The 17,779-nt window shown below is 45.4% G+C and overlaps 1 protein-coding gene across 3 annotated transcripts in view; it reads right to left on the reverse strand.

Moving 5' to 3' along the window:
• CMTR1 (cap methyltransferase 1) overlaps nucleotides 1-15,282 on the reverse strand; it is a 33,593-nt gene extending 18,311 nt beyond the window's left edge. Inside the window, exons 1-6 of one of the 3 annotated variants that reach the window (XM_075089150.1) lie at nucleotides 15,115-15,282; nucleotides 13,417-13,548; nucleotides 9,329-9,471; nucleotides 6,807-6,965; nucleotides 5,359-5,451; nucleotides 514-585 (exon numbers count right to left, since the gene is read on the reverse strand). In XM_075089150.1, coding sequence (XP_074945251.1) covers nucleotides 514-585; nucleotides 5,359-5,451; nucleotides 6,807-6,965; nucleotides 9,329-9,471; nucleotides 13,417-13,543 — 594 coding nt within the window. In that variant the 5' untranslated portion in view covers nucleotides 13,544-13,548; nucleotides 15,115-15,282. Of the gene's footprint in view, nucleotides 1-513; nucleotides 586-5,358; nucleotides 5,452-6,806; nucleotides 6,966-9,328; nucleotides 9,472-13,416; nucleotides 13,549-13,820; nucleotides 13,909-14,922; nucleotides 15,005-15,114 lie in introns of those variants that run through there. The other 2 variants (XM_075089151.1, XM_075089152.1) reach the window with 2 other exon arrangements.
• Between the last annotated feature and the right edge of the window lie 2,497 nt (nucleotides 15,283-17,779).

The raw sequence follows: 17,779 nt of genomic DNA on the forward strand, positions 1-17,779 counted from the left end.
TCACAGCGATATTCACTCTTATTCCAAGCCATTCCAGTTCTCAAGCAAATTTAGTGACACTGAAGAATTCTGTACTTGTACCCCCACCTCCAGAGCCTGATAACATGGTTAGCCACCTCAAAAGCAGTCACAGCCTACAGTCTTTCTCTCACACATACATACACACTCACACCCTACTGCAATTTACAAGGGCATGATAAAACCTAGGAATGAAGATGGAGCACACAAGGAAAGAAAGTGAGCTTATCTCCTTAGCTTATTCAGGTCTTCAGCCTTTCAGTTGAACTAAGAAAGGGAGACTGTTTTCATTAATGTCTTTGAAGGCTGATGTGCAAAACAGGTTGCTGTACAGACAGTAACAACCAGGATGCTTGGTCACACTAGTGGCATGGAGGTAAAAGAGGATGTTCTGGGCTCCTGACTATCACCTAAGTAAACTACTCAATCCCCCTCAATAATTTATTACACTTGCTTCCCCAAAACTTCAGTTCCTCTCTAAAGAAGAGGACTCACCTTGCACTGCAGGACATTATGTAAAAGCTCTTCACTGCAGAACTCTGTTTCATCTTCAATTACCATCTTCCTCTGGAATAGGATGAGAACACAGATAATTAGCAAACATGGCATCAGTCATTTCAGAACGCAACATGTACCAGTGATGAAGGTTGCCAACCACATACTGGGCTCTATTAGCAAGAGCGTAGCCAGCAGGCCAAGGAGTTATTCTCCCCTGTTCGGCATCTTGAGACCACATGTGGAATACCAAATCCAGTTTGGCACTCCCCAACACAAGACAGACATACTGGAGCAAGCCCAGCAAAAGGGCCACCAAAATGACAAGGGTGCAGAAGCACCTGGTCTATGAGGAGAGACTAAGAAACAGTTTGTTCAAAATGGAGAACGGAAGAGCCTACTGCTGTATACAAGTACCTAATATCAGGAAATAGAGAAGATTGATATAGACTCCTCTCAGAGGCAGACAGCAATAGGACAAGAAGCACTGGACACAAGCTGCAACACGAAAAATGCTAACAGCTATATACAAATTTTCTTTTGCCAATGAAGTTAACAAGCACCGCAACAGATGCCCAAACAGGTTGCAGGACTTCCATCCATGGAGATACTCAAAACTCAACCAAACAAGTCCTTGAGCAATATGATCTGGTTGGACCTGATTTCAGCAGGAAGCTGCACTAGCAGTCTCCGGAGGTTCCCTAAAGCCTAGGTTATTCTATAACTCTTTGACGAGACGGAACTGGTAAGAAAGAAAGCATCAGTACAGGCAGTGGGGTGCGGCAAATGCCCAAACCCCTCTCCTGACGAAAAGGTAGGTACCTGCATGAGGTGTGCACAGGTTGACGACCTGGCTGAACTGCAGGAAACAGTTAAGAGGCTGCGCAGTATTAGAGGAGCTGAGGCAGAGATAGACAGGTGGTGTCAGAATCTTGTTCCTGTGGCAGATGACTCCGAGAATGAGGCACTGTGGACGCTGGTTACTCACAGAAGCAGGATTCCACATCAGCCTGCACCCTCCGCCATCACAATCAGAAACAGATACGAAGCCTTAACGACTGAGGACACCCATGAGCAAGATCTGCAAAGTCCCCTGCAAGGGGAAACTGTACCAGCAACATACAGCGGACATCGTAAAAAGAAACAACGAGTGCTCGTGGTGAGTGACTCTCTGTTGAAGGGTTCTGAGGCACCCGTCTGCCGACCTGACAGGGAGTCACGAGAGGTATGCTGCCTTCCAGGAGCCAAGGTCCGAGACGTTGCCGAGAGGGTGCCACAACTCATCAGGAAAACAGAGTACTATCCACTACTACTATTTCATGTAGGCATGAACGACACTGAGAGCCGTAACCTGGGTAAAATCAAGGAATACTTCTGAGCCCTGGGGGAGCAAGTGAAAAACATTGGCGCCCAAGTGATCTTCTCTTCCATTTCGCCAGTTCGAGGGAAGGGAGCAGCCAGAAACAGGCGCATAATGTATATCAACTCCTGGCTACGTGGCTGGTGCCACCGTCAGGGATTTGGCTTTTATGACAATGGGGCGCTCTTCAGTGACTACAACATGCTAGGGAGGGATGGAATCCATCTGTCTAAAAGGGGTAAGGGAATCTTCAGCAGTAGGCTGGCTAACTTGGTGAGGTGGGCTTTAAACTGAAGGACTTGGGGGTGGGATCCTTTGCAAAAATGCTCACACCAGCACGTCCAACAGGGGGGTAAGTCAGGCCAAGCAATGTGGTGATAAAGGTTCCTTAGCTTTCTCCCAAGAGGTGAAACAGAATAGTAATCACCTCAAGTGTATGTATACAAATGCACACAGTCTAGGAAACAAACAGGAGGAGCTGGAGCTCCGTGCCCACTCAGAAGGGTATGACATCATAGGAGTAACTGAAACATGGTGGGACAACAAAAATGACTGGGGGATCGCAATGGACGGTTACAGGCTCTTTCATAAGGACAGACGGGGTAGAAGAGGTGGAGGAGTTGCACTCTACATTAAGGGAAACTTCAAATGTATTGATGTCAACTATGGCGATTGTGACTGCTCTATCGAATGCCTCTGGGTTAAGGGGTCGTCTCCAAGCAGGACCTCACAGTGGGCATCTGCTATCGACCTCCTAACCATGATGACGATGCCAATGAAGCGATATTTGGGGCACTAAAGCAAGCTTCTGGCCAGCAGAACCTGGTCCTGATGGGTGACTTCAGCTACCCAGACACCTGCTGGAAGAACAATACGGCAGCTCGCATGTCATCCACCAAGTTCCTGGAGCGTAGAGAGGACTGTTACCCGATACAAATGTTAGGTGTGCCAACCAGCAGTGAGGCACTGCTGGACTTGCTATTCACAAACCAAGAAAGCCTGCTTGGTAATACCTCGGTTAGTGATAGCCTTGGCTGCAGTGACCACCATATTGTGGAGTTTGGGATCCTGCTGAGTGTGCCGAAGGTCAGCTCTAAGACAAGGGTTCTGGATTTTAGAAGAGCAAACTTCAGTTCACTCAGGGCTCAGCTGGGAGGGATTCCATGGGAAGCTTCCATGGAAGACAAAGGAGCTAGTGAGCGCTGGGAGTTCTGCAAGAACTCTCGATTGGAAGCACAAAGCCAATTTATCCCCTACAAAGGAAAGGGAAGCAAGCGGAGCAAGAGGCCCCCATGGCTCAACCATGACCTCCTGGGTCTACTCAAATCCAAAAGGGAAGCATACCAGAGATGGAGAAGTGGAAGATTATCCATCGAGAGCTACAAGGGCACTGCCACAGCGTGCAGAGATGCAGTTAGGAAAGCAAAAGCCCAGCTTGAATTGAAACTGGCTGTAGATGTCAAAAATAACAAGAAACGTTTCTTCAGACGTGTCAACCATAAGCACAAAAAGAAGGAAAACATAGGCCCACTGTTAAACGGAAAAGGAGAGCCAATCACCAACGATGCTGAAAAGGCAGAGGTCCTCAACACCTTCTTCACCTCTGCCTTCACCAGCACTGCTGGGTCCCAGGCTTTGGGAACAAAATTGCCGGTTGATCCAAACACCGACCCACCATCGGTGAAGGAAGAGTTAGTACATGAATGACTACGGGAGCTTGACCCCTACAAATCAATGGGCCCTGACGCCCTCAACCTGAGGGGTTGAGAGAGCTGGCTGACATCATCGCAAGGCCACTCTCCATAATCTTCGAGAAGTCGTGGAGAACGAGGGATGTCCCAGAGGACTGGAGGAAGGCAAGTGTTACCCCCATCTACAAGAAGGGCTCGAGGGAGGATCTGGGTAGCTATAGGCCCATTAGCCTTACTTGAATCCCTGGGAAAGTTATGGAATGAATCCTCCTGAGGGCCATCACAAGTCAAATGAAGCACATGATTGGGAAAAGCCAACATGGCTTCACTAAAGGCAGATCGTGCTTGACAAACCTGGTGGCCTTCTATGACAAAGTGACTTGCCTGGTTGACAGGGGGCGGGCAGTGGACATTGTCTACCTGGACTGCTCCAAGGCCTTTGATACGGTCCGCCATAGTCTCCTCCTGGAGAAATTAATGCATTATGGCCTAGACAAGTGGCCTGTGCAGCGGGTGGGGAACTGGCTGACAGGCCGCACCCAGAGGGTGGTGGTAAATAGCTCTTTCTCAAACTGGCAACCTGTCACAAGTGGACTCCCCCAGGGATCAATACTGGGCCCAACGTTATTCAATATCTTCATAAGTGATCTGGATACCGGCATCAAGTGTAGCCTGATGAAGTTTGCGGATGGCACCAAATTGAGTGGGGAAGTAGGCACTCCAGAAGGGAGAGCTGCTTTGCAGGAAGATCTGGATATGGTGGAGGAGTCGGCCAGTAAGAACCTTATGAAGTTCAACAAGGACAAGTGTAAGGTCGTGCACCTGGGAAAACATAATGTGGGAGTGCAGCACAGCCTGGGATCCACCTAGCTGGAGAGCAGCTCTGTGGAAAGGGACCTGGGGGTCCTGGTGGAGAGGAAGCTCAACATGAGCGAACAGTGGCTGCTGCGGCCAAGAAGGCCAACAGGATGCTGGGTTGCATCAAAAAGGGCATCACCAGCAGAGAGAAAGAAGTCATTATCCCACTCTACTCAGCGCTTGTCAGGCCACACCAGGAGTACTGGGTACAGTTCTGGTCCCTGCTGTACAAAAAGGATGTGGACAGGCTGGAAGGGGTCCAGAGAAGGGCCACCAAGATGATCAAAGGACTGGGAAGCCTGCCGTACGAGGACAGGCTGGGAGAGTTGGGTTTGTTCAGCCTTGAGAAAAGGAGGCTTAGAGGGGATCTCATCACCATGTACCAGTACTTAAGGGGTAGCTAAGAGGAGATGGAGACTCCCTTTTTACAAGGAGTCACACGGAGAGGACAAGGGGGAATGGACACAAGTTGCTCTTGGGGAGATTCTGACTGGACACAAGAGGGAAATTTTTCACAGTGAGGACAGTCAACCATTGGAATAATCTCCCCAGGGAAGTGGTTGACTCGGCCACATTGGACACCTTCAAGAGTCATCTGGACAGGGAGCTGGGCCATCTTGTCTAGACTGTGCTCTTCCTAGAAAGGTTGGACTAGATGGTCCCTGAGGTCCCTTCCAACCTGTGATCTGTCATTCTGTGAAACAGATGCCCAAACAGGTTGCAAGACTTCCATCCATGGAGATACGCAAAACTCAACCAAACAAGACCTTGAGCAATCTGGCTGGACCTGCTTTAAGCAGGAAGCTGCACCAGTAGTCTCCGGAGGTTCCCTCCAGCCTAGGTTATTCTATAACTCTCTTTGACAAGGCAAGTGTTTCAGGCGGAGTAGCCCTGCGTCTTCTTAGGCCAGTAAGTACTGGGATCTAAAAAAATTACCTTCCCCACAGTCATCCACTCCTTCAGCTCCTGGGCATCAGGGATTTCTGTGGTACACTCCAGGCACCAGTCCACCTCCTCATAGGCACTGGGCTGCAAACAGAAGACATGGGAAGAGTCAGAGGCATTTCTGATAGCAAAAACAACTGATTGCTCCCAAAAATTTGCTTCCCAATCCTAGCATAAGGGGTTGTGCCATGACTTTAAGGCCAACCATATAGGTTTTTTCCTCCTATTCTAACAAGTCTTATTTATTTGGATTAAGGAAAAAAAAAAAAGACCACTACCACCAAAAAAAACCCCATACCATTTCCATCTCATTAAAGTCTGATGAATAATCAAGACATAAAGCAAAAGCCTAGTACTCTCAAGGTACATTTTAGAGACATTGCAAGAGACAGCTGCCAAAAACTCATGCTTCCTGATGGTGCTTTGCACATCCTTTCTCCCAGTTCTTTCCAAAGGGCCCCCTCATTCCATAACTTATTTCAGGCTTCCAACAATTTTTATAATCTTGGGAAAGAATTGTTTTAGCAGTTAAGATCAAAGTGTGCCACTCCTCCACAAAGAGAGGCTGCCAAGCCTACTACTAACCTTCTTATATTTATTATAGTAGTATCATCCACAAGGGTTAACCATACATAACATTTAATTGCTGTGAAATGGCTGTAGAAGCACACTGCAGAATGAGACCTAAACCAGTGAGACTACAGAGTTGGTCCCAAATCCCTGGCTCTCAAGGAATAACCTCTGATACTATTTCCAACTGCTGAAAACAATTCAAGGAAAGGAGAGTGAAGTACTAGAACGTGCACCATATACGACTTGATAAGCATTGTTTGACTAACAATGGCTGGGATCTTCTGGCTTACTCTCCAGCTGTGAGATCCCTAGGATTTGATGCTGTGGTTTATTTTTTTTCCATTTTAAATACAACATACAGCAGCTATTTCTCACTAAATAATATCAAAACTGGGCTTTACTTTCCTGACAACATCTAATCTATTTCCCAATTTTCTTCTCTGTTGAAGAGCTTGACGAGACACAGGAATAGAACATCCAAGTGCTTTATTTGGGACTATTCAACACACCCAGAAAAGATTTTTCAAAAATTACCTATACAGGCATGGGAAATGACACACAAAATAAAAATGGTAAACCCAAAAAAGCTCGATAACAATTTTCAATCACATTCACTACTGCAAACTTCGTAACAAATCCTGCAGACCACAGCAACAACCTGTCTGAAATGAATTTTGTGCCAGAACATTAATACATGTGACAGAAAACCAGTTTTTCCATGCTATTCTGGGACAAAGTAAGGCATGAGTCCACCCAGCAGAGCTACTTGATTGGTAGCCGGTTGTATCAGGCAACACTAAACATCATTCCCAGAGGGCAAATCCTGAACACAGCAAAAAAAAAGATTAAAAATAGGAAGTACTTACCTCTGGCTCATCCTGCCAATCAATATTAAGCTCCCCATCAAATCCTTTGAGGGTCAGCCCAAAGCCTCTCCTTCCCTTCTGATTGGAGGCCTCAACAATATCCTTCCTGCCTTGGCCATATTTTCCCAGACCTTCTCCTTCCCGGAAGCCCATCTTGGCCTAAAAAGAAAGCAAAGGGAGCATACTGAGGCAAATGGACTTGAGTTTATGTACTACTACTGAGATCAAAGACTAGTAGGGAAAATGACACATGACCCTGAAGTGACTTGAAGGCACTGAGCATTTTTAATCTCAGTTGTGGGTTTCAGGACTTAATACTGATTTCACTTCACTGAGGCAGGATGCAAAAGAACTAGATCTAAAGAATGACATTTGAAAAGACAGCAAATTACAAAAGGTTCAGTAATGCAGGAACAGCCTGCTCAGAGGCAGAAGCAGCGAGGACCCTGGAGCTATTCATCACTGTGTTCAGTGAGCATGGAAGGTTCCTAAAACAAAAGATCCTGGCACAGGATAAAAAATTCATGTTATGATGATATTCTTTGTTGTGAACATGCAGTCACATACATTTCAAGCATCAGTTAAAACTTCACCTAAAACTCAGAGGAGGAATGCAAGACACTGCTCCTGAAACACGTTCCCATCTCTTAGGTTAAAAGAAACATGTTCATTAACTGCTACTTTTTCAGGCTTTTGTCTTCATAAATTTTAGCAACAAGAGAACAACAATAAAAAGCATGAATGCAGTGAATTTCACTCCCTCCTGTATTCAACTGCAAGACAGTATGTAATTAAAGAACTTAATCCTTAAGTTTCACTTTGAATAAATAAATTATCCATATAGTCCCTCCTGTAAAAAGTAACAAAACCATTGTTTATTACCAATCAGTATGAGAAACAGAACAAGAGTATGAAAAAGGTTTTATACAAAGGTACATGGTGTTTTCCCTTTGCTACCTGGCTCTGAATCAGACTTTGAAATATGTACACCAAACACGACAGCCACTGAACCTGTTACACACTGATTTTCTGAGGACAGAATTTTGAACATCTAGTAATCAAGGACTATTACTTTTATTTACCTCATGCTACCAAATCGTTCAACCAGACTTGATATCACATCAATCTTTATATACAAATTTATGAGGCCTTTCAAACAAAAGCCTCATGAATTCCATAGTAAAAGGTCCTACGCTGTGGTGATTGAAAGCACATATCCCATTTGGCTCAGGAGAGGACTCTCCAAGTGAAAGATAGTCTTGTGCTAGTATCAGAAAACTGCATCCCAGTGCCAAAAATGCACGTGGACAGATTCTGAATGATCAGAAACAGGATTTATCTACAGAGAGGCACAATCAGCAACTATCAGCCTCCGGATCCCATTGAGTTTTGAATTCAGCAAGAGATGAACATTCCTCTTCCATGTAGAGGTATGATCCTGCTGTCTTGCATTGCACCTACTTGAGAGGCAGTATCTCCCTGTTCCCACCCCTAGCAGCAACTAGCACTTCCCAGCTTCTAGTAAAAGACTGAACTTCTGACTTGGCAAAGGCAGGTACAAGCAGGCCTACTGCCACGGAAAGACTGCTGACCCCTGCTCCTGTGAGTACAGCACCAGCACATAACAAAAGGAGACCTGAGTTCAGTCCCCCATTAAGTCTCAAACTTCCTGTCGCATTTCAAGTAAAACACAACTATACATCTCATCTTCTCTGCTGCCCTTGGAAATAACATTTTTGTTTCTCTGTTATCAAGAACAGAAATTCTTTCAGGATTATAAGATACTTGTGATACCACAGTGACAAAGTTTGCTAAGGAAATAAGTCTGCATGCACCAAAAGAGACTCCTCTTCTCTATAGTCTACTATTGCCTTTAAACTCAGGAACAAGTTGCCAAATTTGGGGTTACATCAATGACAGAAAATAATTTTCTTAGAACTTCCTAAAAGTACTTTATTCCCCATAGTAACACTGTGCAATCATGGGGCTGGAGATCACCTTCAAAGTTTAGTTGTCGCATTTGTTACAACTCCCTGCCTTTCCAAGGAATTTCTGGCCTTACATAAAGCAGAGTGGCACTACTTGAAAGAAAAAGAAATACCTTAATAATTAAGGTAATAATTCTACAAGGGTATGCCAGCCAGCCTCCAAGAACAAACAAATTAATGTCAATCACAGGACCAATTAAGGCTTTTCTTACAAGGCATTTGTTAACTCAAGCATTGCAAAATAACACATGGTAGGACTCTTTTTGAAGCTCAGCAAGCTGCCTGACCCAGAGACTTTTCCCTTCACATTCACCTCCCTGCTCCTAGATCCTGAACATGAATCAACTTTCTTTTTTAACAGATCCTCTTCAACCAAGCTCTCTCAGTCTTCCCCAATTGCTCAGTAGCTGGCTCAAAGAAGCAGAGAACCCTGCTACATGAAGGATCAGAATCAAAATCTCTTAAAGAAGATTGAACTTTTCACTTTGCTGTCACCAGGTCTTAATACTTTGGTCCAAAACTATTTTGACCTACCATGAGCTTTTGGGAGACACTGTTATACATTGAGTAGCGAGATGAAGTACCCTCCACAAGAGAGTCTTGTTTGAATTCATTGCTGAAGACTGGTCTTTTTTCATCATTCTCACTGTCAGACCCACTGCTACTACTGGAAGACTCTGAAAACAAGCAAAAAAAGTAAGAAAAGTGAGTATGAAAACAAGAAAATGGAAGAAAGACATCTCAATAATCACAATAAGAACTATACAGCGTGACTCATTAAATACTCTTAACACACATAGCGAGGATGCTTCAGTATCTCAAACATGCTACAGGAAGCATGCAGATGTAATATAAAATACCCCATGGAACCAACATCTGGTTACCTGCCCCTTTGTCTCAAGGATGCACACATCCTTTCTGATCCAATGGATTCCAGGCCCCTCAAAGGGCCGGGCAAACCCCATTACAGCAGCAGAGCAGACCACAGCATGACCATGATAGTACACTGTGGTGTGCCTGACCTTTGCAATGATCCTGAGGAGCTGAGAAAGTTCACAGAGATTTTTCTCCCAATAACAATGACAATTACTGACACCTTGATAAAACATACTGGATTTTCCTCAGTCTCCTGCCTAACTACAGGTGTAAATGCATCCTTAGCTTAACCAAAAATCCATATCAAGTACACAGGTATCTACCAAATGGCCAACACTGCAGAAAAAAAAGAGTATTGAATTCTTTAGTCCCCATATTAAACTTCAGTTTGACTCCACTACCCACCTCAGTAGCAAGAATCCACAAGTTCACTATAGCAAATGAGACAGTTTTTCACCTCTAGAGTTTACTGATGCATACAAACCCAAGGAAAGATAATGCCAGAAGACCCCAATCTAGTTTAAAAAGATGAAGGTTTGAGGAAGAAGTTCGTCAAGTCAATGGTCCAATCAAAATATGTACCACCACACAGAGCAAGCACTCAAAATAAACTTTTGTCACCTGAAACTGATGCAGCAGAGCCCTCACTGGCACCAGACAATTATGTTCTCTCTATTCCCAGTTCCACCCTGGGATCTGCTTGGGAAAAACCTAGGTCTGTATGATCTGTATAGTCCTCTCTGTTGCTCTACAGTTGAGATGCCCAAACCTATTTGCTCCGGGCTGGATGTAACCACGATGTAGCCCAGAAGGCCAACTGCAACCCGGGCTGCATCAAAAGAATTGTGGCCAGCAGGTTGAGGGAGGTAATTCTGCCCCTCTGCTCTGGTGAGACGCCACCTGGAGTACTGCATCCAGCTCTGGAAGCTTCAGCACAGGAAAGGCATGGACCTGTTGGAGTGGGTCCAGAGGAGGGCCACAAAAGTGATCCAAGGGCTGGAGCAGCTCTCCTGTGAGAAAGGCTGAGAGAGCTGGGGTTGTTCAGCCTGGAGAAGAGAAGGCTGCAGGGAGACCTTACTGCAGCCTTTCAGTACTTCAAAGGTGCTTATAAGAAAGATGGGGACAAACTTTTTAGCAGGGCCTGTTGTGATAGGACAAGGGGTAATGGTTTTAAACTAAAAGAAGGTAGATTCAGACTAGATAAGGAATAATTTTTTTACAGTGAGGGTGGTGAAACACTGGAACATGTTGCCCAGAGAGGTGGTAGATGCCCCATCCCTGAAAACATTCAAGGCCAGGTTGAGTCGGGCTGTGAGCAACCTGATCTAGTTGAAGATGTCCTTGCTCACTGCAGGGGAGTTGGACTAGATGGCCTCTAAAGGTCCTTCCAACCCAAACCATTCTATGATTCATTTGTCTTATGGCCTGCTCTGTACCAGGTGGGTAGCAAGGGAGGCCCTACAACCCACCGAGTCCTTCCACTTCTCCTGTGGTAGTGTCACTATGAGGATGAAGCAATGGCACAAATTTCCTTCCTGAAATTTGCTGAGCACCTTATCAGTCATACTACAGTTAATGCTGTGGGGCAGGCCCTACAGACAACGGTACGAGCAATCCACAGCAGGCACAGCCATGCTCTTCATTGGACCTCTGCTTCTTGAGCCTCCCTTGTTTGCCGAGTGCTAGAAATCATTCTATGCTACTTCATACAACTAGGAGAAGTTGAACTACATAAGTTACCCCGAGATAATCCAGAAAACTGTTAACAGAGTTCATCTTTTTCTGTTTATCACTTAGAAGTAATTATTTAGCTCCACAGAAGTGTTGAAAAAGAAACATCACAATCACCTAGAAAGGAGGACTGAGTTTCTCCTATGTTTTTCTGATTTAAGAAAAAAACCCACAGATTATTTCTCTCTCAACTCACAGATCTCTATTTTCCTGTTACAGAAAACTGAGCATCAGTGAAGTAACAGGAAACAACTGGATAATTAGTAAAGAAAGGCCATTACAAGAAAGTGAAGTGAAAATGAAAGACACCATAGTGAAATACACTACTGTAGTTAAAATCCTTTCAATGTGTGCTCAACCCTTGTTGCTGGACTATCAGCTTTTAAGATTCAGGACTTGTGTCCCCACATAACTGCTATGCTACAGTTTTACAGTATCAGCCTCTGAGGCTTTCAGCTCAAGACAAGGATGGCTATGGTTTAAGTTGTGTTTGCAATATTACATACCCATCTTGGTTTTCAAACGTCTGTCACACAAGCTACATTTCTCTTTCCTTCACAAAGTTCTTGGATATGAACAGGATCACAAAGGATTTTGCTTTAGGGACAGTTACTGCTTTCTGTTTCTCCAATACAGATCTTCAATTAACTTGCTGCCTACCTTTGAGCTACGTCTTATTTTCCAGAGGCTCACAATGTGCCTCAAACACAACACCCACTACCTAAATCTCAAGAAAATCCCTTCATAACTCTTCTTGCTTTTAACATTTACTAGGCTGTGCTCAGCCGAGATCAGATCTCATATCACTTTCTCTCCCCAACCTTCTTTCTTTCATCAGAAACCACCGTGGGTATAACAGACTACTAAACAGTTAACCCTATCCAAAATGTTGTCCTTCAACTGTTGTCCTCCCAGCTTATTTCTTAAACATTAAGACTCACAGCCTATTTTGACCCATATATGAACTCAAAATGGAAATCAAAAGGAAAAAAAATTAAAATATTGGTTTGAATTTTTCCGTTCAGCCCTGAGTGCAGAGCGCATTCCCTACCCCAGCTCTCACATGCTGCACCTCTAACCACCTCACTCACCTCCAGCCTTGCCAGACGGGTCCACACACCATACCCTCTCACTACAACTACTCCCAAACTGATCCACTCATCTTCCATACACATCCCCTTTCATTTACACAAGGTGTGTTCAGGCCCTTTTCACTAACGCTTTATGACTATGGGAAATCTGAAGACCCAAAAGTAGCAGGCATGACCATGGGGCAACTTGAAACACCATCCCAGGAGAGTGTGAAGTGCCCTGCAACAGCGATACCAGTTGTGTAGGGCACTTGCCTAATCTTTGGTATGCCCCAAGCTCCAAATAAGAAAGCACACTCGAACTTGAAAAAAAGCAGACAGTTAATTTATTTAACTCTGAAACAGTTTTTCTTTCTGAAACCAAACACCTGTGAGCTCTCACAACTCCCCTCTCCCCCCAGAAATCCCACTGAGCCAGGAAAAGAGATGGCACTACAATGTAGGGGCCCCAATCAACCTGCCCTTTGATTCACCTCAATATCTCCCATGTGCAAAAAATGTGATAAGATTACTGACTTCTTTTATTTTTTAAAAAATGAGGGATCATGATGTTTCTTTAAGGCACAACACCCACAACTCCTCACTACTGGAAGTTTCCAAAACAGAAAATTAAAAGATTAATGCTGCTCATATACTACAAGAATCTTTACACTTTGGACCATGCACTTATGTACTTCAAGTTCTATTTTCTACATCTCAATTCATACAATTCTGAGACCAAACTGTTCACATAAGATTTTAAAAGAGCTTAAAAAAAATTCACACCAATCCAAGTTTGTGAACAGAAATAATGCAATTTTTCTCCTAAAGAAAGAGTATGCCCTTAAAGTTCAGGCTATCAATTAGGAATTGGGAGATGTGGGTTTAATTCCCAGTTATTATTTAGATTCCCTGCAGCAGCGTATTCCTTATCTCCAACCTTACCTTGAGTAGTACGATTACTAAACTGAGTTTCGTCATCTGAAGTAGAACTGAGAGTCAACCCCAAATCTTCTATCCTCTTCTGCTTCTTTTGGGGGCTGCTAAATTCAGGTTCTGTCCTCCTCTTCATTTTTGCTGAAAGAGATGATCACACTTGGTAAACATTAAGCAAATTAACTTTCTCCTGCATACTGAAAGGTAAGGTGCAGCAGCATGGCGGCGTAGATCATTTTATGGACTATTCAGTATTATACTTCTCAACTTAAGTTTGCTCTAGGTAAAAGTATTGCCTCCTTTTGAACCTACCTTTTTCAATGGCTAGTCTAACCAAACAAACAAGAAATCTACACAGAAACTTCCCTATTACCGATTACTTGAATTTCAAATAATTTCTACAACCTACTTACCATTAATGCTAGCAGATTAAGACAACCCAGACGTCAATACTTAGGTAACTTAAATATATGACAGTTGCTTACTAGTATTGAATCAAAGATTCATTTTATCCAAACACTCCAAAATATGAGGGAATAAGACCAATCTAACAGAGAACACACAAGGCGGAACCTATTTCTCACAAGAGACTGAGGACCTCTGACCTCAACTCTGCAAATATTAATTAATAAAAGAGCTTTCTTACATTACTTCAATAGCAAAACTTTATTAAATATGCGTGCCTAAGGTGGGGGCTGTTTGTGTTTTTCACCAGCTATCACTGGCAAGATATCAAGTTTCTGGATGTGGCCAATAAAGTTTGCATAAACCCAGAAAAAGTATTAACTCTTAAAACGGAGTTAATAGAAGCCAGCTAGGAAGGCCTGCAGAGGACAAGGTCCAAGGAACAGGAAAGCAGGTGAAAATTAAAAAGGCACAGATGCCTAGAGCAGTACCTAATCCTCCCTGCTATTGATAAAAAGCAATAAAAAACTATCAGTGTTTATTATCCTACACAGGAACGCTGGGCTAGAAAAGATGCCCCAGGTCACCGATTTGAACCCTCTGTTATCCAACCTATTCCCACAAACATATCCAGGACACCTTAAGACCAATTCCTTTACTCTCCCCCACGACTCTGACTGCAAAATCACCCCACGAGTTCACTGCGCTATGGCTAGGACACCTTTTCACTTCCACCAGAAGTTCGCCTACAGACAACTCATACTCATCTACTCCTGTGTCAGTTCAGCAGGTTTTTTTCCCCTCACTTGCTCATCTCTAACGAACTGAGAGCAATTTTCTGTTTCTTCTGAGATACCCTCTTACTCGGCTGACACACTCCTACTTCGCCAGCTCCCCCTGAAGACCCCCACCCTCCCAACCCACCCCACTAAGGGTCCCTTCTTGGTGCATCCGTCTTCCTGCTCGATTCCGACCCGCGCCGAGCGAGCCCGAGCTCAGCAGCACCCCGGCCCCCGGGGGAGCAACCCCACGACCCCCCCTCACGGCCCCAGCCCTCCCCGCTCCGAGGCCGCAGCCCGCGGGCCGCTCCGCCGCCGGCCTCCCGCTTACGAGGGTGAATCCCGGAAGCCCCCCGGTACCGGAGGCGGCGCAAACCGGCGGCGGGCCGAGGCGCGGCCCCCCCCAGCGCCGGGCGGGCGGGCAGGCAGCCGGCGGGAGCTGCGGCGGCCGCCCGCGGCACCCACACCGGCGCGGCGGGACCGGGGCCCGCGGCACGGCTCTGCCGGAGCAGGCGGCACTCACACGAGAGGGGAGGTGAGGGGAGGTGAGAGGGTGGCGGTGGGGCGCGGGCAGGCGGGCCGGCTCCGGACGGCTCCGTGTCCCGAGGGCCCGGCGGGGGCGGGGGGAGAACGCCGGACACACACACGGGCCCGTTCCTGCCCCGCCACCGGCGGTTTCGTTTCCCCGCTCGGAGGCGCCGCCGTCACCGCCCCCGCCCCGCCCCCTCCCCCGGGTCCTCCCCGGCCCGCCGGCGCGCGACAGTGACGCACCGCCCGCGCCGCCACCCAGGCGCGCGGTGGGCAGCCCCAACCCGGAAGTGGGCCTGGCAGCCCCCTTCGGTTGCTAAGCAGCGCCGGCGCCCCAGCCTCGGTCCTTCCCGGTGCAGGTGAGCATTGGGGTGAAAATATACTAAAATTCTGTGTAAAATGTTACCTACATATACTTTTTGCAAATATATTGCATATAAAAACGTATGTGAAGTGTATTAACGCACAAATAATTCACTACCTACCTTAAAAGTGTCACTTTCTAAGAAAAACAGGGGGTGTTTTATGCTCCTGAAGGAGACCTTCACCAGCAGCCTCGCCGCTCGCAGCGGTGACCGCAGGCCGGCCCCGATGCCCGCTCCGGGCCCTGCCCTGCCCTGCCCGTGGCATCGCTCCTGCAGGCAGCACAGGCCTCCACAGGAAAGCTTGCAGCCTGCTCACCGCGGGCACTTCGCCATTAACTAACTACAGCTCCGTTACTTGAGCCGAGCCAGAACAGGTTTTGTAAGGCTGGTGATGATACATCTTTTCACACAATAAAAGCCTAATGCATATCTACAGATTTGTCATGAGGATTTCAAACACTAATTGAGCCGTTTTTTGCTTTGCGTTAAGCTTGAAACCCTGGGGCGTACAGCTCAGTACACAAGCACAAATGCTTCATCTTAAAAACCAGAACGGTAGCACCAAAGACAGGAGTATACTATATGGGAAGTGTAGTTCATTATTATCCAATTGCTGCAAGGTATGTGTCTGAATATTTGAAGTTACAGCAAAAGGGAGTGGCAGAAGGGAAGGACGAGGAGCAGGATGCAAAACATTGACTAGTCAGAGCCTATCTTTGGAAAAGAAAAAAACACTTAAATGGGGGGGGGGGGGAAGGGGAGCACATGGCTGGATTATTAAATTGCCGGTTACATGTTCTGCAAAGTTAAATGACAGTCATTGCTAAGGCTCACCGAGCACTAATGTGGTAGATTACATGTGCAAGAGAAAAGCCATTGTCAGACTGATCTTGGAAGCCATAAATCTGCGGGAGCTAAACAGCACACCATCCCTCAGTGATGGTCCCGTTTCACAATCCATTGGCACCCCTTCCCAGCTCTTCCTCTGATGTTGATAAACAATATGTTGCTCTGAAAGTGTTTGATTATCACACCACATGACATTTATCTTCCAACAGAAAACAACAAGCCTCAAGCCTGCACCAAGCCTGCTGTGCATCAACTGCGACGAGCCTGGAGTTGTAACTTCAGTCCTGGATGCAAGACTGAAAGTGCTTGATGCCAACCTGAGACAGGTAACAGTTCAGAGCATGACATATCTAAGGGGACATTCAGGTGTACAATCAAGTAGAAGAAAGGATCCAGACCTTAGACCAAAGAGGAGCACAGTATTAGAAATATGGGCATCTTCTCCAGAACCTCAATAGTTTGCCTGGCATTTCTGTATGTCTGGTCATCAGCTCTGTATCTGATAGTAGTTTTACTGAGGAACTTCATGAACTGCTTTTGTCAGTGAAATGCTTTTGCAAGTGAACAGTGTTATTACTTAACCTCTCTCCTTGGACCTTTATACACTACACACCTGCCGGTAACAGTGGAAATGGTTCAGTTCTTCATACTGTAGTGAAGACACACTCAGAAACCACACTGAAGAACTACTCTGTTACTAGGAGAAGCACTATCCTTCTCTGCAATATGCACAAACACCAACATAACAAAATAAATATATTTAGCAAAATGAAGCAAGCAAGAAAAGCACAGCACCAGGGAAGAGACACACAGTAGAAGAATTTGCAGTCCTAGGTAACCAGAGTATTTTCCTCCTACTCCTCTTCATTGGGAATGCCTGTTCCAATGTGAGCCTATTTCACAAGCATTTTGAGGAACCCACTTCTCTCAGACATCCTAGAGAGCATATATTCACAAAACAACCTTTCAAAAGCACATATAGAAAATGAACATTAAAAGGGTATGAGAAGAACTCAAGATGTAACAACTACCTCAGAAAAAAACCCTTACACTAGGATATTAGGAAAGTTGCCTGGTCCACAGATCAGGCCTACCTCCCCCTGTTTGAGTCCTACCAAACAGATCTGAGAGAATGCACTATTTCCTTAGGACAGCATCATCATTTGCACACCTCTTTAATGGGATCTTTCTTTAGTGGCAGAAGATAAGAGGTATGATTGTATCTACTAAATTACTGTTAGGGTAGCCACAGGCTTGAAGAGTTGGGTTGTCTTTTACCAATTCCTCAATACACAAGTCTTTCAAATAACTTAAAAATAGTCACACTGCTTACAGCAATCAAAACATGAAACGAAGTCCTCAAAACGAGATAGTCTGTGTTTTCTCAAAAAAATCTAAGACAACTAGGAGGAAGACATTCATCTCAGTGGTTGCACCAAGGAAGAC

The sequence above is a fragment of the Phalacrocorax aristotelis genome, chromosome 3, assembly GCF_949628215.1.
Source record: "Phalacrocorax aristotelis chromosome 3, bGulAri2.1, whole genome shotgun sequence".
Lineage (NCBI taxonomy): Eukaryota > Metazoa > Chordata > Aves > Suliformes > Phalacrocoracidae > Phalacrocorax > Phalacrocorax aristotelis.